Here is a 24,436-nt window from a genome sequence, read left to right as displayed (position 1 = left end):
TGCAAATTCTGATGACTATAGCATCAAAAAATTCATCACATGATTTATCATATATGACCACTTCTGTCACCCTATATTGTTCTGTTCCCTTTTTCAAATTCATTTACTTATTTTTGAATTTGTAGATAAAGGTAATTGCACTTATTATACATAATACGAGTTTTTGATGTCTATTTGCATAACAGAATGGTTACATCTGGCTACTTAACATATAATTACATCATAAAATATCATTTTTTGTAGTTATAATACCATCCACTCTCAGCATTTTAAAAGAATACAACATATTGTTATCTACTTTTGTCACAGGGCTGTACAGCAGGTCTCTTGAACTTATTCTTTCTATATAACTGTATATCCTTTGTCCAGCATTTCCCCACCTGCATCCCTCATCCAACTGCCTAGCCTCACCTCAGGTAACCATCATCTATGCTCTATTTCTGTGAGATCAATTTATCTTAGACTCTATGTATGAGTGAGATATGTAGCATTTGCCTTTCCATGCTTGTCAATTTTCAGTTATCATAACGACCACCTGATCCATCCTTTTTGTTGTAAATGATAGGATAATATGTTTTGAACAACTGAATAATATTCAGTATCTATACAAACTATTCTGTATCTATTCATCTTTTTTTTTTTGGACAGGCAGAGTGGACAGTAGAGGGAGACAGAGAGAAAGGTCTTCCTTTTTGCCATTGGTTCACCCTCCAATGGCCGCCACAGTAGGCACGCTGCGGCCGGCGCACTGCTCTGTTCCGATGGCAGGAGCCAGGTGCTTCTCCTGGTCTCCCATGGGGTGCAGGGCCCAAGAAATTGGGCCATCCTCCACTGCACTCCCTGGCCACAACAGAGAGCTGGCCTGGAAGAGGGGCAACCGGGACAGGATTGGTGCCCCAACCGGGACTAGAATGCAGTGTGCTGGCGCTGCAAGGCGGAGGATTAGCCTACTGAGCCGCGGCGCCGGCTCCTGTATCTATTCATCTATTGGACATTTACATTGATTCCACATTTTGGTAATTAGGAATAGTGTTGCAATTAACATGCAAGTGTAGGTATCTCTTTGACATAGTGATTTCATTTCCTTTGGTAATACCATACACATAAAGAATGCTGCTTTTTCTAAGACACCTTGGCTGTTAATAATTGGCGGATGAATTCGGAGCTAGCTTTCAACTAGTCTCCCATATAAACAGCTGCTTCGTGGAATTAAGAACTAATAATTATTTTGGGAAAATTGATATATTTCATTCTATGAATGTGAAATGCATTCATTTGTACATTATATTTTCTTTTTTTATCTTTTATTTAATGAATATAAATTTCCAAAGTACAGCTTATGGATTACAATGGCTTCCCCCCCATAACTTCATTCCCACCCGCAACCCTCCCCTTTCTCACTTGCTCTCCCATTCCATTCACATCAAGATTCATTTTCAATTCTCTTTATGTACCGAAAATCAGTTTAGTACATATAAAGATTTCAACAGTTTGCCCTCACATAGCAACACAAAGTGAAAAATGCTGTTGGAGTACTAGTTATAGCATTAAATCACAGTGTACAGCACATTAATGACAGAGATCCTACATGATTTTTTTTAAAAAAATTGATTAATTTTCTATGTACATTATATTTTCACTGGTTTATAGATATATAGGATTATATAGCTTTATTTTTTCCTCCTTATTTAGCTCTTCTTTGGGTCGATTCTTGGGAATGCCTTAAAATTGTGTGGTTTTCAGGAAAGTATCATCATCCTTTACTCTCCTCGAATCTTTTGTGCTGGGAAAAAGAAATCCAACAAAAACAAAGTCAAGAAACAAAGAAATACAGAATAACTGCACATATCTCACAAATATCCCGACAGACCAACTTCCTGTAGACATAGTGGCATTCTTCAAGGAAGCTTGTTCCATACTCTACTCCCAAAATTCTACCTAACTAAATCACTGAACAGGTTTATGTCCATTAGGTGAACTGAGTTTCGTTCCCATTTTTATCAAGCATCGTTGGGTTGATGGATGATAAAACCGGCATGATGAGAGTGAAGCATTTCAATTTTAATAAGTTTATGAGAAAACATCAGGAATATGTCTTTCTTATAAGGGTAGAGAGCATGAACCATTCATAATGAGACTACATTTGGCTATTTTGCCACTAAACCTACTGGTCTAGAATGGACTCTGTGACCTAGAGAACCTCACAACCTCACAAAGAATCTGACACCTCTGTGGATGGAGCAAGGCTGCCTGTGAATTCAAGGACATGGAGACAAACAACCCTGGTCTGAGCCCACTGGGACAAAACCCTAAAGGGTCATACCTTTCCCCATGGCAGTGCTATTGACCCAGCTACTCCCCACTCTGGTGACAGCTACAGGATTTACTCACTCCTTTTCCACATCCTGAATGGTGTTGGGAAGAGGTTGATTCCTGGTTTCCGGAAGGCCAAACACAATCAGGCCACAAAGGATGGGGAAGACTCCATACATGATCCAGGGCAGGTGGGGAGAATATACCACTAAGGTCATCAGGAGGGGGGCTAGTACTGCCCCAATTCTTGAGAACACATTATTGATTCCTGCAACTGTTGACCTTTGTGTGCAAATAATAATACAGAGAAAATTTTGTAGAGATATATACATGCAAATTTTTATTTATCATCTTGATTTTTTGGGAGGAAACTGAAACAATTATACACCCAGCAAGCCCTTATTAGTGATATTTGCTTCTCTTTCTCCCTGTTTGATTTTTGATTTTGGCAATTGCTTGAAAACTCTATTTTATCATTATTGAGGTAGACGTCAATGTAGCACCAATTCTGTAGAGTGGTTTACAAGGTTAGTGAAATGATGCATTGTTGGGCATGGCACATTTGAAGGTATGAACTTAGTTTTAATAATTATTGGTTATTAGTTGTTGCATTCATTTGTATCACCATTTTTAATCCCCTGACATCTAAACCTTTCAGTTTTATTCCTACAGTAAATATCTATTATTCTAGAAAAGTCTCATTTGGAAAGCAGACATATGGCCTTCTAGTACTTCTTATACCTGCATATCGTAGGGATGAGTTCTGCATATTGGACTGCAAAAGTAGTAGCGGCAGCAGAAACAGCACCGATTCCCAAAGTTGCTAAAATCACACGTAGAGTCTGCATTTCTGGAGAGAGGAGGACCAAGGAAAGTCAGAAAATATTGGATAAAGAAATCTGTCAACCTCCAGATAGACATGGAACGATTCTGCTGGAGGGTTGTGGGGGGGTGGTTTCAGGTATGACCTAACATATACAAACTGCACATCCCAGAAGTTATGGAATAGTCGATACATGGATGACTGTGGACTGCAGAATGTCATAGCTTAAACAATGAGTGAAACGATTTCAGTAGTTGCTGTAGTTGCTTTAAGTTTCCTGCACGATGAAGTATTTTTATTTCTTAATTTTACTGTGCACTTTCTGTAAGAGATAGATGTATGTTCAGATAATAAATGTAAATAAATGTATATACCATTATTACAGGTCACTTATTATTATATCTATAATATAGATATTTTATATATAAACTGTATATAACTGGAAAAGTAATAACTGGAATGAATAGTGTGGGAAACCATTTTTGATATAGACATGTATTATATCAAATAGTAACAAATAGATTGTGTTTATTTAGAGTGAATTTTTTGAAGAGACAGTGGATCTAGAATAATAGTTCATGAGAGAATCAGGTCTCCTGTTTTTTTTTTTTTTTTTTTGACAGGCAGAGTGGACAGTGAGAGAGAGAGAGACAGAGAGAAAGATCTTCCTTTTTCCGTTGGTTCATCCCGCAAGTGGCCGTTATGGCCGGTGTGTTGTGGCCGCTGCACCGCGCTGATCCGAAGCCAGGAACCAGGTGCTTCTCCTGGTCTCCTATGCGGGTGTAGGGCCCAAGGACTTGGGCCATCTTCCACTGCACTCCCGGGCCACAGCAGAGAGCTGGACTGGAAGAGGAGCAACCGGGACAGAATCCAGCGCCCCGACTGGGACTAGAACCCGGTGTGCCAGTGCTGCAGGCAGAGGATTTTTTAAATAGGCAATGTGATGCTGGGAAACACTAACATTAAAATTTCAAAAAGGAACTTACAAAATTCAATGAAAATAATCAAATCAGACCTTAAACAATGGAGAAGGCTCTTCTATTACTCAGCCAATTTGCATGAGGTGGATTGAAGCCCGTCAGTCTGGGCCACAGAACACAAAACAATTTAATCGATGAAACCAGGTGAGACTCTCTTGTTCCTGCCATACAGTTCTCTGATTGAAGGCAGGGATTTTTTATTCACTGTAGTCAAAGAGTTTCTCCTAAAATTCTTTTGCATTTATGGTGACTCAAATGGCAACTTTAAAAAAAAAATGAATATGAAAGAGTGAGTGAGATGCCAAGGCAGGAAAGCCTTAACACTGGAAGATCCCAGACAGAAGCCATGAGAGCACTGTGTGCGTGTTTGGGGACACGACGACAAGACCGACCCCTTCCATGCATATTACAGAATGATTAGCCAACGGTCTGTGCTATAACTGACAGAGTGGCTCTGTGCAGTTGGTATTGGTGTCCAGGTTCATCCTGCATGTCATGAAGACACCTGTGTATCTGAGCCACCCCTTGCTGACGCTGGCTTGGCTGGAGCCCAAGACATGCCAATGATTTTTTATCAGGAGCAGTTTCAAGCTGTCTTGTTAACTTCAAGCAAGCCTGCACTTATCAATGCCAATGGTTTTTTTTTCCTTTGGCCACATATAAACCCACATAATTCCTGAGGACTGAGGGAAGCCAACTCCTTCCCCCAAACTCCTGCCTCTCTCACCTTTGAACAAAAAGGTGTTGACCAGAATGCAAAGTCCTGCCAGGAAGGAAAACAATGACTGACTGATCCGACGATCCATGTATTTCATTATCAAGAGGATAATGCATCTGGATATGAATGTGACAGCTCCAAAGAGGATCTGGAACATGAAGGTACTGCTCCCCAGCTCCTGTAGGTTGAGTATCAAGCCGTAAAAGGGTACAGCGCCTCCCAGCCTGAAGTGAATAAAGGAATAAAGACCAATTTAATGAGGCTTAGAGCAAAAGGAATATAATTTACAGTTTTGAAAACAAGTCCTATACTTGAAGAAAGTATTGTCCAAGTAGCTGAAGTCAATGTAACAGAAAAAATTTTGTACTGTGTCATAGCATATTTCTCCTTAAGACAATGATTTAAGTATAAAATTATAGTGAAACATGACTTCAAAATAAGTTGTGTGTTGCAGGCTGTGCTGAGGGCACAGGAGAGATGTACGTAACATACCCAAACTCCCGTAAATGGTATTGAAAAACTGTCGTATAGAAAAATATGCGATCTGAGTTCATCACTCCATTTGACATTATAAAGAACTGAACAATAATAGGGTTAAATATTGGAAATCAGGGAGTGTTTATTTATTTATGTTTGCAGCGTCTTGTGAGATTCTCTTCTCTGCTCCTCTGTTCACCTTAATCCTTGTGTGTGAGGCTGCAAGGTCTCTTACAGGTAAGAGTTTTCCGTGTGTATTGAAGGATATAGAGACCTGACAGTTTTAAGCAACCTAAGGGCTATAACCACTGAACTGCTAACCTAAAGCGTCAGAATTGGGATAAGGAGAGTGGCAGCTAAGTGTACTTCCAGTAATATATGGCAAGGACCTATGGATTTGTTCATAGATCAGAGACCTGGCCTGGAGTCGTTTGAATTGCTGTATGGGAGGAAGGAAGAAGAAAAAGGGGTTGGGGTGAGCCAACTGATGTACACAATACACAGGAAAATCTGCAGGGCATAGAGAGAAATGTGTGTGCAGCAGTCAGAGGAAAATGCATTTCTTATATCACAAGAAATGGAGAGAAAGGCTCAATGGCATTTGGAGGCCATTAAGAATCCATACACAAGTGTCCAGGGCAGGAATCGGCTTTGATCATCTATTTGCCTGGGATCCTATGTTTAGCACTGGTTAGTTCCTTGTTTCCCATTAGCTCTTCCCGTTTTCCTGGCTGAGTATATAGAATGTAGAAATCTGGCCCACAGACCGGAAGTGTGGAAATAAATTCAAATATGATGAGGTAGAGAAGTGTATTATAGAACACCTTGGTCCACTTGAATGAATTGGTATATATAGATCATTACAAAGTAACTGTGGGAAATATATTTTAAAATATTTGTATTTACTAAAATAAAATATATTTTGGGTTATTCAATTAATTCTCAATAACCCAGAGCCAAGGGTAAAGGATAGAAATCTAAACAAATGAACAACAACCAGATTGCCTATAGATGTTTGGAAACAAATCACATTTATATAAAACCTATTAGTCAAAGAGGATCCAAATAGCAACCAGCATTATTTTGAACTGATTTTTAATGAAAATATATAGCTTCTCAAAATATTTGGATTACAGCTTTGGTAATGTTTACAGGGAATTTTCTGATTTTACATTCATGTATCAGAAAAGATGAAAGCTTGCAAAGAAATGAACCAAGTTTCCCTTCCAGGAAGACACACACACACACACACACATACAGAGAGAGTCACAAACTCTTAGAAGCTATAAAATACTTAAGATAAATTCAGAAAACAATGAAATAGCAAACAATAACATATGTGAATTTATATCTTTGGAAAATCTTTAAACTTCATAAACTCTTAGCAAGAATATTTTCCCCACGAAAATAATACTCTAGTTATCCATATCAGGATTAATAAAGGAAAGTTATTTATATGTTACAGTCATTTAAGTGATACAAAGAAAGTATTGTGCATAATTTTATGGCTCCACATTAGACAGCTTAGATGAAGTGGGTTATTTTCTTGAGAAAACAATTTGAAAAATAACTTGAAAATACAAAGACAAAGAAATTCTCAGTAGTCATTTCTATTATGGAAAATAAGTCTGTAACTAATATCCATCCAAAGAAAATCGTTACAGCAATATTGATTCATCCTTGGGTTTTATGAACATTTGAGGCAGGAATAGTAATCCAACAGAATTTTGAGTCAAAAATTACATATATATATATATATATATATAGTCTAATTTATGAAAATGCAAAAGAAATTCACTAGAGAAGGGATTTTTTTTTTCATTTGGTAAGAAGTCAATATCAGTCCATCAGGAAAAAATGAACCTCTATCCTTGTCTCAAATTCTACACAGAAATTAATTTGAGATGAAGCAAAGATATAATTGTGAAAGGCAAACATTTTTGACAAGGGAATTTCTGTATAAACTTGGGGTAGCAAAAACCAGAAACACTAGCTGTAAAAGAGAATTTTAATAAATAGAACTTTATGAATATTAAGAAATGTAGTTTGAGGAGATTCAATATGGCTGAACAGGGAAAAGACATGCTGATTGTGACCAGGAGAAAATAACTGAAGAAACGTAGAGTAAGTCCATTGCCAGGGGAGAGTGGGAGGACGTTTCCAGTGGAAATTCTACAGAGAGAAGAGAGATGCCACATAGCAGCATGGACAGTAAGAACACACAGCAGCATGTTGGGACATCACAAGCATATACCACTGCCGGTGGCTAGAGGTGATGCTGTCGTCTTGGAGCAAGGTGAGAGGAGTCTGTGGCAGTCCATATCACTGCTGATATTGCTTTGGGGAGAACCTTGTGGACCACACTGATTTTGAGTCTGGCCTGAATGCTAGCATGGGGCAGGGTGTCCACCAATTCTGTGAAGGAAGAGCACACTGCTTTCTTCGCATCCCCTGACAACGGTGCCTGGGAACCAACAGGGAGGAAGAGTTCTCTTCGTTAGGTGAGTAGAGGCAGGTGCAGCTCACATGCACGTGACCAGGGAATTTTATCAGAGGGATAGATATGTGGTCCTCATTGACTTTGAGCACGGCCTGGATGGTTGGCAGGGGTGGGGCCTGTGAGGTGTTCCCTCCCCTCATTCTACCCTGGGCACCAGGAATCAAGCCGCCAATGTGGAGCACCGACAGGCAGCTGGCTTTGGGAATGCCTAGGCTCTCTCTGTGAATGGGGTAGGCTAGCTGAGCTGAGAGTGGATCCCCTGTTCCCTGTGATTGTGGGAGCTCTGCTTACTGTGACTATGGGGAATTTTGTGACTCCATGGTAGGATTCAGGTGTAGCTGGGTCTCTGGGAAATCCCTGTGTTTAGCTTCAGAGACTGAGAGTTCCCTGAGTGCCCGGGATGGATCACTGCAAAGGGTTCTATACTCACACTGAGGACCACACACTTACTTTGTGTGGTTCATTGCCTGTGAGGGTGGGGTGTGTAGCAACTGTGGGCTCACCATGAGCGCTGATCACCGTGGCAGAGAGGAGACGAGGCTGTGATCATGCTACCTGATGTGATTGTACCCTCCCCAATGCTGACAGTAGAGATCTACCATGCCCGACTTGGGGGTCACACTGGACTCATGACCCACCCAGCTGCACTGACCAGAGCTCCCTCACCCCACCCAGTGCACACCTCTGGATGTCCATTGAAGAAGTAGATACACCACTATGCCACAGAGGCTTTTCAAAGAGAAAATACATTGTAGGAGAAAACCTACAAGTGTTTCTACAAATGCCTAAAAATAATATAGAAATACAAGATACATGAACAAGGAAGATAATATGACTTCCCAAAAGGATTACAACATCACTTCAATATTAGAATGTGAAGATGAAAAGATGGATGAAGTGTCTGAACACACACAGTCTTCCAAAATTGAGTCATGAAGATAGAAAACCTAAATAGACCAAATCAAGATGGAGATTGGACCAGTAGTACAGACCATGCAAACAGAAAATATCAGGACCTGAAGTTTCACTGCTGAATTCTACCAAACTTTGAAAGAAAAACTAATTGTAATTCTTCTCAAACTATAAATATTAATTCCAAAGCCAGGATAAGATAAAACAATGAAAGAGAACTACAGACCAATATGCCTGATAAACATAGATGCACACACCCTAAACAAATTATTAGCCAATCAAATCCAACAACATACCAGAAAGATCATTCACCATAGGAAACGGCTTCTGCCAAAGCAGTCCCAGTTGAGGACACACTCCTCCTGGAGACAGGGTGTGGCCACAGAAACTGATTAAGGTTAGTAAATGACCTATTATAAAGAAGAGCATTGGGTTCTCACAGGAACATGGGCTCCCATGAGGACATGCAGCTACTTTCCCAGACTTGCTTATCTAGTAATCCAAGTCACAAGGTGACCCACCAATGAATTGACAATCATGTCTGAAGATTATCAAGCAATGTTACAAGTAATCCTAGAGTTATATGAGCATGTGCATGTACTGTACACATGGCTGATAAAAGCCTTGTCAATAAAATATGCATGCTGGGAGCGGTGTTGATCATTCCAGTGACATTCTTCAGAGGAAGAGTTCCCATGTCTGGTCTCTCCTTTCAGTTGCTACACCCCCAACAATTCGCCAAGAACAAATTGGATTCATCCATAGTATGTGGAGATGGTTCAACATGTTCAAACCAATGAATGTGATATATCACAGTAACAAATCACAGAATAAAAATCATGATTATCTCAATAGATTCAGAGAAGGCATTTGATATAATGCAATACTTTTTGATAACAAAAACCTTAAGCAAATTGGATATAGAAGGAACAACCCTCAACAAAATCAAAGCAATATATGAGAAATCCAAAGCCAGTATTCCATTTAATGGAGAAAAGATGGAAGCATTTCCATTAAGATCCAAAATCAGTCAAGGATGCCTACTTTCAGCACTACTGTTCAATGTAGGACTGAAAGTTTCTTGCCAGAGCCATTAGGCAAGAAAAAGAAATCAAAGTGACAGAAATTGAAAGGAGGAAGTCAAAGTATCGCTGTATGCACGATGACATGATTTTAAATATATGGAAACAAAGTATTCCACTCTGAAACTACTCGATCTCATAAAAGAGTTTTGTAAAGTTTCAGAGTATAAATCAATAGCTTTTGTATATACAAGCAATGCCTTGATTGAGAAGGATCTGAAAGACCATTATTATTCACAATAGCTACAAAAATTTAAATACCCGGGAATAAATTTAACAAAGGAGGTGAAAGATCTCTTCAGTATAATTGCAAAACATCAAAGAGAGAAATAGGAGAAGTACAAAAAAATGAAAAAAATCATCCAGGCTCATAGTATAGAAGAAACAGTATCAACAGTACATTTTACACATTCAGTGTGATCCCAATAAACATGCAAAGGACATTCTCCTCAGATATAGAAAAAAAATGCTAAAATGCTTGAGTCACGTGAACCTTTAAATAAGTAAAGGAAAAACAAAAAAAGCCATAGGCAATTCAATATCAGATTTCAAGACATTCTACAAGGACAATTGTAATCAAAACATCTTGGAACTGGCACAAAAATAGACATGTAGATCAACAGAACAGAAAAGAAACCCAAGAAGCTAATACACGTATCTATAACCAAGTATTCTTTGGCAAAGGAGCTAAAAATTAATCCTTGGAGAAAGGACAGTCTCTTCAACAAATGGTGCTGGGAAAATTGGATCTTTGCATGCAGAAGTATGAAACAAGACCCTACCTTATACCTTAAAAAACATCAACTCAGAATGGGTCAAGGATGTATGACCTCAAACCACCAAATTACTAGAGGAAAACATCGGGTAAATTCTGAAAGACATTGGTATGGCAAAGACTTCTTGAAAAAGTTCCCAGAATCACAGGAAATAAAAACAGAAATAGATAAATGAGGTTACATAAAGCTAAGAAGCTTCTGCCCTGCAAAGGAAACAGTTAGAAAAGTGAAGAATAAACTGATAGAATGGGAGAAAACATTTGCAAATAATGCAACTAATAAAGGATTAATACCCAGGATCTATAAGAGCTCAAGAAATTCAACAACAAGAAAACTAACAATCCAGTTAATAAATAGCAGAGAACATGAAAAGGCATTTTTTAAATAATAATATTCAAATGGCTGAAATATGCTCAGTATCTCTAAGATCAAGGAAATGTAAATCAAAATCACAATGAAGTTTCACATCACCCCAATCAGGATGGTTACCATCTCCCAATCAAAAAATAATAAATGTTGGTGAGGATGTGGGGAAAAGGTACCCTAATCCACTGTTCGTAGCAATATAATCTGGTATAAATATTAGTGAAGAAATCTAAAAATAGATCCACCATTTGAACAGTGATCTGTTCCCCCATGTGTGTTGCAACTGAATTCACAATTGGTAAGATATAGAATCAATGTAGTTATCCACAAAGAAAAAAAAATATATGTATACACACACACACACACACATATACCATGGAATACTACTTAACAAAAAAAGAAAAGAAGTCCTGTCTTTACCTACAAAATGGAGCAATTAGAAACCATTATGCTTACTGAAATAATCCAGTGCAAAAAAAGACAAATATCATATGTTGTGTCTGATATGTGGCTGTTAATATAGAATGCCAAAAATGTAGGAATGAAATGCACATCTTATAATATGGTTGTTGTTTGTAGCCCTGTGTATACTCCTGTGGAACTGTGGTCTTCCTACTTTTTACTTGTTGAATATTATGATTAGTGTTAAATTAAGCCTGTGATTACTGAGTGGACTGGAGTTAGGTTTTTGTATTAAGAAAAAAATAGGAAGGAGCAGGGGGATCCAGGGAGGGAGCTGAGCAGGGAGGGAATCTGTATATCTTCTTAGAAAGTACCTATGAAATATGTGAAATATATTCTCTTTACATTAATAAAAACATTAAAAATTTAATCAAAACACATCCTTTAATTTCCAGACTGAGATAAGACATTTAGGATGTACTTCTTTTTTTTTTGACAGGCAGAGTGGACAGTGAGAGAGAGAGACAGAGAGAAAGGTCTTCCTTTTGCCGTTGGTTCACCCTCCAATGGCCGCCGCGCTGATCCGATGGCAGGAGCCAGGGGCTTATCCTGGTCTCCCATGGGGTGCAGGACCCAAGCACCTGGGCCATCCTCCACTGCACTTCCTGGCCACAGCAGAGAGCTGGCCTGGAAGAGGGGCAACCGGGACAGAATCCGGTGCCCCGACTGGGACTAGAACCTGGTGTGCCGGCGCCGCAAGGTGGAGGATTAGCCTAGTGAGCCGTGGCGCCGGCCAGGATGTACTTCTAAATATTATGTTTAGAATTTATTTTAATAAAGAACCAAAAAGTTGACAACCTAATGAAAATAGACAAATGTAAGGCAACATAAGAATTACCATCACCCAGTATAACTCACCTCAGCAAGCCTACATAGAAAATTCTCATGCGCAGTTTGGGTGCATGGAACATCTCCACTATGGATGGTTTGGTTGAGGCTTTGTCCATCTCCTCCTTCATGGTGGACCTCACAAACTTCAACAACAAAACAAAAAGCACTTTTGAGATGTCAATGAGGTTTAGTGGTGAGTCCTGGAAGATGAGATAGACCCAGAGTTCACTGTACTCATGGACCCTTCTGTCTAGGGGATGTGGGCAGTCAGTAATCTACCTCTTGTGTGGAGAGTTCCAAAAGGTTAGTGGGAAATGGGAACTCAGATGAATTGCATAGGAATAAAGCCTGCTAAAAATTGAGCTTATGAAGGCAGAAAACATTGAAAGATGATTTACATTATACCATGAAAAGGCAGTTGTTTCAGGGTTCAAGATTTCTGTCCTTTACAGTAAGCCTGGGGGACCTGTCCTTCCCTTGTTAGAATAAGAGAACCTAGCCAGAGCAATTAGCTAACTTAGAGAAATATAAATTTTTTATATACAAACAGGAGAGAAAGGAATTAAGTCATTCCTGTTTGCAGGTGACTTGATTCTCTATATTAAAAAATCTAATGAGTCCACCAAAAGTCTATTAGATCTGATACACAAATTCAACAAAGGTACAGGATATAAAATTAACATAAATCAATAGCAGTTTTATACATAAACAAAGGTGCTATGAAATAAATCATAAAAGAAGTCACATTCACTAAAACTATGAAAAATACCCAGAAAAAATTTCAAGCAAGGATTAGAAATGTTTTTCACAGTGAAAATGATGAAACATTCATTAAAAAAATTGAAGAATACACAAATACATGGAAAGACTTCCCATATACATGGACTTGAAGAATTAATACTCCTGTTATCAAAATATTCATTACTACCTAATATGATTACAGATTCAAAACAATTGCCACCCAAATTCAGATGCCATTCTTTGGAGAACAGAAAAAGCTGGAGTTCATATGGGAGCATAAAAGTTCTGGAATAGCCAAAGCAATTTTGAGCAACAAAGAACAAAGCTTAAGGCATCACAATTCCTGATTTAATGACCTAATACAGAGCTAAAGTAAAATGATATAAAATGGATAAATAGACCATAGAACAGAATCAAGATCCCAGAAATAAATTCATGCATTAACAGCCTGCTGATTTGCAAAATGCACAAAATCCATGCATGTGTGAGTGTTTTTTTTTCTGAAAACTACATCCACTTCATCATTTGAATCCAAGACATCCTTGTCTGAGTATGTCAGGCATGTAGCCTCCCATCATTAATGGAGTGCAGAGTTAAAGGCATGAAAAGTGCTGGGAATATGTTGATACCATGTGAACTGGGCTTAGGCAAGTTCTATGAGAGGCGAACTTTACTAACACCAAAAGAGTTAGTTTTAGGCTTTAAAAATTGGCTTAGAATTTATCCCTGAACTTAACATGTGACTTACTATGTCAGAAAAAATTGGTCCACTGGCACTAAATTAAAGTACCATAGAAGAAATAAATTCTAGTGTTCTGTTGTACAGTTGCGACTATAGGTAAGGATAACATATTACATAAAAGTGCTTCAAACGGCTTGTGAAAAAGTAATTAAAAGATAAATTATTTTGATGAAAAAAACTTTGGAAAGCCATGCATAGTTTTTCCATAATACACATTTTCTATGAGCTTTTTGAAAACTTTTGATATGAATGAATTTCAATTTTTTTTTACTCAAATAACCTTATTCTCAGCTCCTCTTTCTATAAAGTTTTTGAGGTTCAATCATGTATTTCCCAAAAAAGAAAAAGCAGAGATGAAGAATTTTAATGTTTTTATAACAAATTAATGATAAAAATTTGAGGAAATAGGTAAGATCATGGTGACTTGAGCAATATACAATGTACACATGTATTGAAACTTCTAATGATGCCCCATTAATATGTGCAGTTATGCTTCACTTTAGAAATGAAATTAACACTTCTATTTCATGGAAGTCATCTACAATTTACCCACAGCATCATATGTCACCATGAAACAGAAGAAAGAAATTATTATTTCATAAAATTATACTAGTTTATTAATAGCACAATGAAAATTTAGAGCTAGACTGATCAATGAATTTCTTATATCTGTTGCTTATTGGAGTGTGTTATTGTGATTCAATTACTAAAAATTTAACTGATGATTAGTGGTGGGACAGATACACTGGCATGCATACAATCTAGGATTTTTGAAATTTCAAGAAAAATAATACTTAATAGAACTTTAGCATTAAATGGCAATAATAAGGTACCATCAGTTCCAGAGATTAAACTCTGACATCAAGATTGGAATGGGTGTGTACACTAGTGGTTAAGATGCCTGTGTCCCACATCAGTGTCCCTGGGTTTGATTCCTAGCACTGGCTCATTCTCCTGTATTAATGCAGATTCCAGAGGGTCAGGGGTGATGGCTAATGTGATGGGATTCATGACACACACGTGGTAGACCTGGATTGATTTGTGGGCTCTTGGTTTCATGGCCATCCCAGCCCAGGCTGCTGAAGGCATTGGCGAATGTATGAACAGATAAAAGCTCTCTGTAGGCTATCTTTTGTGGCATTTCCCCATATAAACAAAAATATTACTTAATATTAAGGTTTACATATTGTAAAATCAGTTACGGATACTTTTTGTCATGTGAAAACTGTGGTGGGCATCTTTGAATCACAAACCTCAATACTACCTTTTGGAATTTATACTTCTGTGTAATCCCTCTTCTCAAGTGTGGGTTGCTTCCAATAAACAGAATAGAGCAAGTGTGATGGGCTGCTAAGTCTATAGGTAGATTATGAAACACTGTGACTTCTGCCATGCTGGGTTCCCTCTCCAGCTACATACTTTATCAAAGCACTGTCATATTGGAGAGATCCATATGACCATAAAGGAGGTCCTCAGTTCAACGATCTGAGAGCTTCATCCTTCCAACAACCATGTGCGTAGATAGCCAGTAGATCCTTCCCCAGTGAAGACTGGATAAAATCACAGTTGCAGCAGCTGTCTTGATAGCAAACTGTGAGAGACTGTTAATAATGGACCAAGGAAATCTCTTCCTAGATTCTTATTTAGACACTATATTTTGAGGTCATTTGTTCCATGCAATAGAGTGTTCTTTATGGTGTTGGCACAGGAAATGGAGTACATCTGTTAAGTATTGTTAAACATTAGGGAATGGATTTGGAAATGTGCAGTGGATTAATGCTAGGAGGATTTTTCAGGATTACGATAGAGAAAGCATATAGGAGGTGACTTCAAAAAATAAGTGGAAAATTGAGTTAACAAATTTGTGTTGGTGCAAGAAGTTTGGAATCTATGCATAATTATTTTATAATAGGCATTTCCATGAACTTTTTGAAGACCTTTCTATTGCCTTCAATAACTTTAGCAGAAATATGTGTATTGAACAAGCTCTTTCTGAAGGTATAGAGTAAGTGATAAGCATGTTGGAGGAAATAGAAGTCCAAATATAAAAGTGCTATAATTAGAGAACTGCACATAAGTGGTCTCATCCACATTGGGGCATCAGTTAAATGTTAAGATTATAGACTTTGAATATAAGCAATAATGAAATTAGTTTTTCCCAGACAATGGGCAAGTGGCAATTTATTTATTATGTGAGGGAAATGGAGACATTGGATCAGAGGCCAGGATTTCATTTTTTCCTTGAAGAACATTTTATTCTACAAGGCATTGCTTTCTTTTATATGAGACATTTATTAGCTGCACAACTACCAATCATTTCTGTGATGTTGCAATGCCTTTCTTTTTCATTTTAACAGCTAACTCGTAATCCTTTCCTAACCCATTAAGCTAGAGTGAATACTATCTTGTGTCCCCCAAAATTACTTGCATATAATCTTGTTTTTAAACTTTTATTTAATAAATATGAATTTACAAAGTACAGTTTATGGACAATGGCTACCCCCCCCCCCCCAAATTCCCTCCCACCCGCAACTCTCCCATCTTCTGCTCCCTCTCCCATTCCATTTGCATCAAGATTCATTTTCAATTATCTTTATATACAGAAGATCGATTTAGTAAATATTAAGTAAAGATTTCAAGTTTGCACCCACATGGAAACAAAAAGTGAATACTCTTTGAGTACTAGTTATAGCATTAATTCAGATTGTACAACACATTAAGGACAGAGATCCTACATGAGGAGTAAGTACAGAGTGACTCCTATTGTTGCCTTAACAAATTGACACTCTTGCTTATGGCGTCAGTAATCTCCCTAGGCTCTTGTCATTAGTTGCCAAGGCTATGGAAGCCTTTTGAGTTCGCCAACACTGATCTTTTTTAGACAAGGTCACAGTTAAAGTGGAAGTTCTCTCCTCCCTTCAGAGAAAGGTACCTGCTTCTTTGATGGCCTGTTCTTTCCACTGGGATCTCACTCACAGAGATCTTTCATTTAGGTTTTTTTTTTTTTTTTTTTTTGCCAGAGTGTGTTGGCTTTCCATGCTGAAAATACTCTCATGGGCTCTTCAGCCAGATCCAAATGCCTTAAGGGCTAATTTTGAGTCCAGAGTGCTATTTAGGACATCTGCCATGCTATGAGTCTGCTGTGTATCCCACTTCCCATGTTGGATCGTTCTCTCCTTCTTAATTCTATCAGATAGTTTTTGCAGACACTAGTCTTGTTTATGTGATCCCTTTGACTCTTAATCTTATTATTATGATCAATTGTGAACTGAAATTGATCACTTGGACTAGTGAGATGGCATTGGTACATGCCACCTTGATGTGATTGTATTGGAATCCCCTGGCACGATTCGGACTCCACCATTTGGGGCAAGTCAGATTGAGCAAGTCCCAAAGTGTACATCTCCTCCCTCTCTTATTCCCACTCTTATATTTAACAGGGCTCACTTTTCAGTTAAATTTAAACACCTAAGAATAATTGTGTGTTAATTACAGAGTTCAATTAATAGAATTAAGTAGGACAAAAAATACTAAAAGGGATAAAGTATTAAGTGTTCATCAACAGTCAGGACAAGGGCTGATCAAGTCACTGTTTCTCATAGTGTCCATTTCACTTCAACAGGTTTCCTTTTTAGTGCTTGGCTAGTTGTCACCGATTAGGGAGAACATATGGTATTTGTCCCTTTGGGACTGGCTTATTTCACTCAGCATGATGTGTTCCAGACCCCTTGATTTTGTTGTAATTGACCGGATTTCATTTTTTTTACTGCTGTATAGTATTCTATGGAGTACATGTCCCATAATTTCTTTATCCAGTCTATTGTTGATGGGCATTTAGGTTGACTCCAGGTCTTAGCTATTGTGAATTGAGCTGCAGTAAACATTAATGTGCAGATGGGTTTTTTATTAGCCAAACTGATTTCCTTTGGGTAAATTCCAAGGAGTGGGATGGCTGGGTTGTATGGTAGGGTTCTATTCAGGTTTCTGAGGAATCTCCAGACTGACTTCCATAGTGGCTTAACCAGTTTGCATTCCCACCAACAGTGGGTTAGTGTCCCTTTTTCCCCACATCCTCTCCAGCATCTGTTGTTGGTAGATTTCTGAATGTGAGCCATTCTAACCGGGGTGAGGTGAAACCTCATTGTGGTTTTGATTTGCATTTCCCTGATTGCTGGTGATACTGAACATTTTTCTTGTGTTTTTTGGCCATTTGGATTTCTCTTTGAAAAATGTCTATTGAGACAATCCCATCAAGGTGGCATGTACCAATGCCATCTCACTAGTCCAACTGATCAATTTCAGTTCAAAATTGATCACACTGATAGGTCTAAGAGTCAAAGGGATCATACAAACAAGACTAGTGTCTGCTAATACTAACTGATAGAATCAAAAAGGGAGAGAATGATCCAACATGGGAAGTGGGAGACACAGCAGACTCATAGAATGGCAGATGTCCTAAATAGTACTCTGGCCTCAGAATCAGCCCAAAAGGCATTTGGATCTGGCTGAAGAGCCCATGAGAATATTTTAGGCTTGGAAAGCCAAGACACTCTGAGAAAAAAAAAAAAGAAGACCTAAATGAAAGATCTCTGCGAGTGAGATCCCAGCGGAAAGAACGGGGCCATCAAAGAAGCAGGTACCTTTCTCTGAAGGGAGGAGAGAACTTCCACTTTGACTATGACTCTATCTGAATAAGATCAAAGTCGGCGAACTCAAAAGGCTTCCATAACCTTGGCAACTCATGACTAGAGCCTGGGGTGATTACTGATGCCATAAACAAGAGTGTCAAATTATAAAATCAACAACAGGAGTCACTGTGTACTTACTTCTCAGGTGGGATCTGCCTTAATGTGTTGTCCAATGTGAAGTAATGCTATAAGTAGTACTGAAACAGTATTTTACACTTTGTGTTTCTGTGTGGGAGCATACTGATGAAATCTTTACTTTATATATACTAAATCAATCTTCTATATATAAAGATAATTGAAAATGAATCTTGATGTGAATGGAATGGGAGAGGGAGCAGGAGATGGGAGGGTTGCGTATGGGAGGAAAATTATGTGGGTGGAAGCCATCATAATCAATAAACTATACTTTGTAAATTTATGTTTACTAAATAATAAAAATAAGTAAATAAATAAATAAAATAAAAAAAGAAAAATGTCTATTGAGCTCTTGGCCCTTTTCTTGTGTGGGATGATTGTTTTGTTGTTGTGGAGTTTCATGATCTCTTTGTAGATTCTGGTTATTAACCCTTTATCTGTTCCATAGTTTGCATATCTTTTTTCCCATTCTGTTGGTTGCCTTTTCACTTTCCTGACTGATCTTTTGCAGTACAGAAACTTCTCAATTTCATGTAATCCCAATTGTTAATTTTGGCTTTGACTGCCTGTACTTCTTTGTATTTTCCAAGAAGTCTTTACCAGTGACTATATTTTTCAGGGTTTCTCCAATGTTCTTTAATAATTTGATGTTGTCGGGTCATAGATTTAGATCCTTAATCCATACTGAGTGGATTTTTGTGTAAGGTGTAACATAGGGGTCTTGCTTCATGCTTTTGCACGTGGAAATCCAGTTTCCCCAGCACCATGTATTGAATAGACCATCATTACTATAGTAATTGGTTTTAGATCCTTGATCAAATATAAGTTGGGTGTATATATTTGGATTGATTTCTGGTGTTTCTATTCTGTTCCATTCGTCTATCCATCTGCTTCTGTACCAGTACCATGCTGTGTGATTACAACTGCCCTGTAGTATGTCCTGAAATCTGGTATTGTGATGCCTCCGGCTTTGTTCTTGTTGTACAAGATTGCTTTAGCTATTAGAGGTCTCCTGTGTCTCCATATGAATTTCAGCATCATTTTTTCCAGATCTGAGAAGAATGTCTTTGGTATCTTGATTGGTATTGCATTGAATCTATAAATTGCTTTTAGGAGAATGGACATTTTGATAATGTTGATTCTTCCAATCCATGAGTATGGAAGATTTTTCCATTTTTTGGTATCATCTTCTATTTCCTTCTTTAAGATTTTGTAATTCTCATCATAGAGATCTTTAACGTCCTTGGTTAAGTTTATTCCAAGGTATTTGATTGTTTTTGTAGCTATTGTGAAAGGGATCGATCTTAGAAGTTCTTTCTCAGCCATGGCATTGCCTGTGTATAGAAAGGCTGTTGATTTTTGTGTATTGATTTTATATCCTGCTATTTTGCCTAACTCTTCTATGAGTTCCAATAGTCTCTTAGTAGAGTTCTTTGGATCCCCTAAATAAAGAATCATATTATCTGCAAAGAGGGATAGTTTGACTTCTTCCTTCAAATTTGTATCCCTTTCTTTTCTTTTTTGCCTAATAGCTTAATAGCTCTGGCTAAAACTCAAGAATTATGTTGAATAGCAGTGGTGAGAGTGGGCATCCCTGTCTGGTACCAGATCTCAGTGGAAATGCTTCCAACGTTTCCCCATTCATTAGGATGCTGGCCATGGGTTTCTCATCAATTGCTTTGATTGTATTGAGGGATGTTCCTTCTATACCCAATTTGCTTAGAGTTTTCATCATGAAAGAGTGTTGTATTTTATCAAATGGTTTCTCTGCATCTATTGAGATAATCCTATGTTTTTTCTTCTACAGTTTGTTAATGTGGTGTATCACATTGATCGATTTACCAACATTGAACCATCCCTGCATACTAGGGATAAATCCCACTTGGTCTGTGTGGATGATCTTTCTGATGTGTTGTTGCATTCTTATGACCAGAATTTTATTGAGGATTTTGGCATCTATGTTCATCATGGGAATTGATTTGTATTTCTCTTTCAATGCTGCATCTTTTTCAGGTTTAGGAATTAAGGTGATGCTGGCTTCATAGAAGGAATTTGGGAGGATTCCCTCTTTTTCAATTGTTCTGCGTAGTTTGAGAAGAATTAGAATTAGTTGTTCTTTAAATGTCTGGTAGAATTCAGCAGTGAATCCATCTGGTCCTGGGCTTTTCTTTGTTGGGATTGCCTTTATTATTGATTCGATTTCTGTCTTGGTAATGGGTCTGTTTAGGGTTTCTATGTCTCATGGTTCAATTTAGGTAGGTTGCATGTGTAGGAATCTATCCTTTTCTGATAGATTTCCCAGTTTGGTGGCATACAACTCTTTGTAGTAATTTCTGATGATTCTTTTTATTTCTGTGGTGTCTGTTGTTACATTTCCTTTTTCATCCCTGATTTTATTGATTTGGGTCTTTTCTTTTTTTAATTAGTTGGGGACAATGGCGTGTGAATTTTGTTTTTTCAAAAAACCTGCTTTTCATTTGGATGATTTTTTGTATTTTTTTGGATTCAATCCTGTTGATTTTTTCTCTGATTTTAATTATTTCTCTTCTCCTACTAGATTTGGGTCTGATTTGCTGCAGATTTTCCAGATCCTTGAGATCAGTTGAAAGCTCATCTATTTGGTGCCTTTCCAATTTCTTGATGTAGGCACCTATTGATATAAACTTTCCTCTTATCACTGCTTTTGCTGTATCCCATAAGTTTTGGTATGTTGTGCTGTTATCCTCATTTATTTCCAGAAAATTTTTGATTTCTCTTTTAATTTCTTCTATGACCCATTGTTCATTCAGGAGCATGTTGTTTAGTCTCCATGTGTTTGCATATTACCCAGGGATTCCTGAGTTACTAATTTCCAGCTTCATTCCACTGTGGTCCTAGAAGATTCATAGTGTGATTCTAATTCTTTTGAATTTGCTGAGACTTGCTTTATGGCCTAGTATGTAGTCAATCCTAGAGAGGGTTCCATGCACTGCTGAGAAGAATATAAATTCTTTGAATGTAGGATTGAAAGTTCTGTAGATATTTGTTAGATCCATTTGGGCTATAGTGTCAATAAATCTGCTGTTTCCTTGTTGATCTTCTGTCCAATTGATCTGTCTATTTCTGAGAGTGGTGTATTGAAGTCCCCCAGTACTAATGAATGGGGTCTAATTCTCTCTTTAAGTCACTTAACATATCTTTTAAATAAACTGGTGCCCTGTAATTAGGTGCATATATGTTTATAATAGTTACATCTTCCTGCTGAATTGACCCCTTAATCATTATATAGCGCCACTCTTTGTCTCTCTTAACAGCTTTTTTGTTAAAGTTTATTTTGTCTGATATTAAGATGGCGGTGCTAGCTGTTTTTTGGTTTCTGTTGGTATGGAATATCTTTTTCCAACCTTTAACTTTCAGTCTATATGCATCTTTGTTGGAAAGATGTGTTTCTTGTAAGCAGCAAATAGATGGGTTTTGTTTTTTGATCCATTCAGCCAGTTTGTGTCTTTTAACTGGAGAGTTGAGGCCATTAACATTCAATGTGACTGTTGATAAGTAGTGACTAAGTCCGCCATTTTCCCAAAGACATTTTTAATCTATGCATTGAGCTTCCTGTGATCTTTTACTGTGAGGTTTTCTTCCTTTACCTTCTTTTATATTGATTACCATGTTTCTGTGTTTCTGTATGTAACACATCTTTAAGCATGTTTTGCAGGGCTGGACGAGTGGCGACAAATTCTTTCAATTTCTGTTTGCTATGAAAGGTCTTTATTTCACCTTCATTCCCAAATGAGAGCTTTGCAGGATATAATATTCTTGGCTGTCAGTTTTTTTCTCTTATTACCTGGGCTATATTTCACCATTCCTCCTACCCTGGAGGGTTTCTGATGAGAATTTTGCTGTGGATCTAATTGGAGATCATCTGAGAATAATCTGATGTTTCTCTCTTGCACATTTTAGAATCTTTTCTTTATGTTTCACTGTGTTCCGTTTGAGTACAATGTGTTGCTGTGAGGATCTCCTTTGGTCACTTTTATTAGGGGTTCTATGAGCTTCCTGTACTTGGATGTCTCTATCCTTCTCAAAACCCAGGAAATTTTCTGTTGGTATTTTACTCAAAAGGCCTTCTAATCCTTTCTCTCTCTCCATGCCTTCAGGAACTCCTAGAACCTGAATGTTGGGTTTTTAAATAGTATCCTGTAGATTCCCAACACTATTTTTTAGATTTCTTATTTCCTCTTCTTTTCTTTTGTTTGACTGTATACTTTCCTGTGTTCTGTGTTTTAAGTCTGATATTTTCTCTTCTGCTTCACTCATTCTGTTTTTAAGGCTCTCTAGTGTGTTTGTCATTTGATCTATTGAATTCTTCATTTCATTTTGATTTCTCTTCATTATCACAATTTCATGTTCTACTAGATACTTCATTTCATTTTGATTCCTCCTTAAGATTCCATTTTCACAAGAGAGATCTTGTATTCTGTCCATTAAGGATTTCTGTGGTTCAAAAATTTGTTTTTGAGAACTTCTAAATGTTCCTATCATAAATTTTTGAAATCTGTATCTTGCATTTCTTCTATCTCATCATCTTCGTAATCTTGAATTGGGGTGTCTTGTTCATTTGGGGCATCATAATGTCTTCCTTGTTCTTATTTCCTCAGTTTCTACATTTGTTGCTTGGCATTGTGGAGATATTCTTTGTTTTTTTTTTTTTTCATTTTTTTTTCCCCTGTCACTGTGGGTGTTTTTCTCGGTATACTATTACCCTAGATTAAGTGGACTGTCTGCTTTTGATGGAGCCTTAGAGGATTATGATGGGTGTGGCCAGTGAGCTCTGTTTGGTTCTTCAGGGTTAAGGGTGCACCAAAAGTGACACACCCAGGTTTGGTGTGGTAAGCCTTCTCTCTCTCTCTCTCTCTCTCTCTCTCTTTCTTTTTTGTTCAGAAGGGGAGTAAATCTGCACAGCTGAGCAGAGTTGAAGGCAGTCAGTGTCTAAACTCTGGCTCCTGTGGGTATAATATTTGTCTGCTCTGTCCCAAGGACCACACAAAGGAGCTGTGCAGTCTTCAGTGTAAGGTCAAATTCCCCTGCAATCTCCCACCAGGTTGCCAAGGTTACCAAGATTTTGGCATCTCTGGAGAGTACTCACTTCTCTGGTACTCCATGAGTCCTCTCACACACTCTCGATTTTTTTTCACAGTCTCAGTTCATTAGCTATACAGATTTTATGTCCTAACCTCTTGTTCTTTCTCCCCACCAGAGTCAGGTTTTTTGCTTGTGTGATGGTGGGCGCATCTTTTATGTATGTCCAAAATGGCGCCTGCTCTATTGTCTTGCTCTCCTTTGTATGGTGAGAGGAGAGAGAGAATAGTGTCCGTACCATTCCCTTTTATATATATATATAATATATATAAAATATATATATAATATATAAAATATGTATTATATATAATATAATACATATTTTATATATTATAACATAAATATATTTATAATATAAATTATATATTATATCATATTATAATATATACTATAATATAAAATTATATATTATATTATAATATAATATTTAATTTATATAAAATATATTTAGTTATAAACATATTTATTATATTTATGTGATATAAATATAATATAAATATATATTATTTATATATAAATATAATATTATATATGATATATATTTATATATATATATTTTGTTTTTCTCTCCTCTAGTTAGGCTGGTGAACTTTCCCCCATGGGGCTTCAAGCCTCGTTCCCTCTAGGCTCTTTCTTCCACTTTCCTGCCAGTGTCTCGGACTACTGAGGTTTCACTTCACCTCCCCTTCCAGTGCTGGTGCATAGATTCGGCAGCTGGGGTCTCGAGCCATGGGCACCCGTGCCCTCTACGTAGGTCCACTGTGTCCCACTA

General features: G+C 37.6%; 1 protein-coding gene across 1 annotated transcript in view; it reads right to left on the bottom strand.

Moving 5' to 3' along the window:
• Nucleotides 1-1,722: 1,722 nt before the first annotated feature.
• The window catches only part of LOC133764139 (steroid transmembrane transporter SLC22A24-like), a 41,539-nt gene continuing 18,825 nt past the window's right edge, over nt 1,723-24,436 (bottom strand). Inside the window, exons 6-10 of the mRNA XM_062197816.1 lie at nt 12,268-12,383; nt 4,844-5,058; nt 3,055-3,163; nt 2,392-2,595; nt 1,723-1,783 (exon numbers count right to left, since the gene is read on the bottom strand). Coding sequence (XP_062053800.1) covers nt 1,723-1,783; nt 2,392-2,595; nt 3,055-3,163; nt 4,844-5,058; nt 12,268-12,383 — 705 coding nt within the window. The remainder of the gene's footprint in view (nt 1,784-2,391; nt 2,596-3,054; nt 3,164-4,843; nt 5,059-12,267; nt 12,384-24,436) is intronic.

The sequence above is a fragment of the Lepus europaeus genome, chromosome 7 (genome assembly GCF_033115175.1).
Source record: "Lepus europaeus isolate LE1 chromosome 7, mLepTim1.pri, whole genome shotgun sequence".
NCBI classification, from domain to species: Eukaryota; Metazoa; Chordata; class Mammalia; order Lagomorpha; family Leporidae; genus Lepus; species Lepus europaeus.
This window is presented reverse-complemented; position numbering and strand designations above follow the sequence as displayed.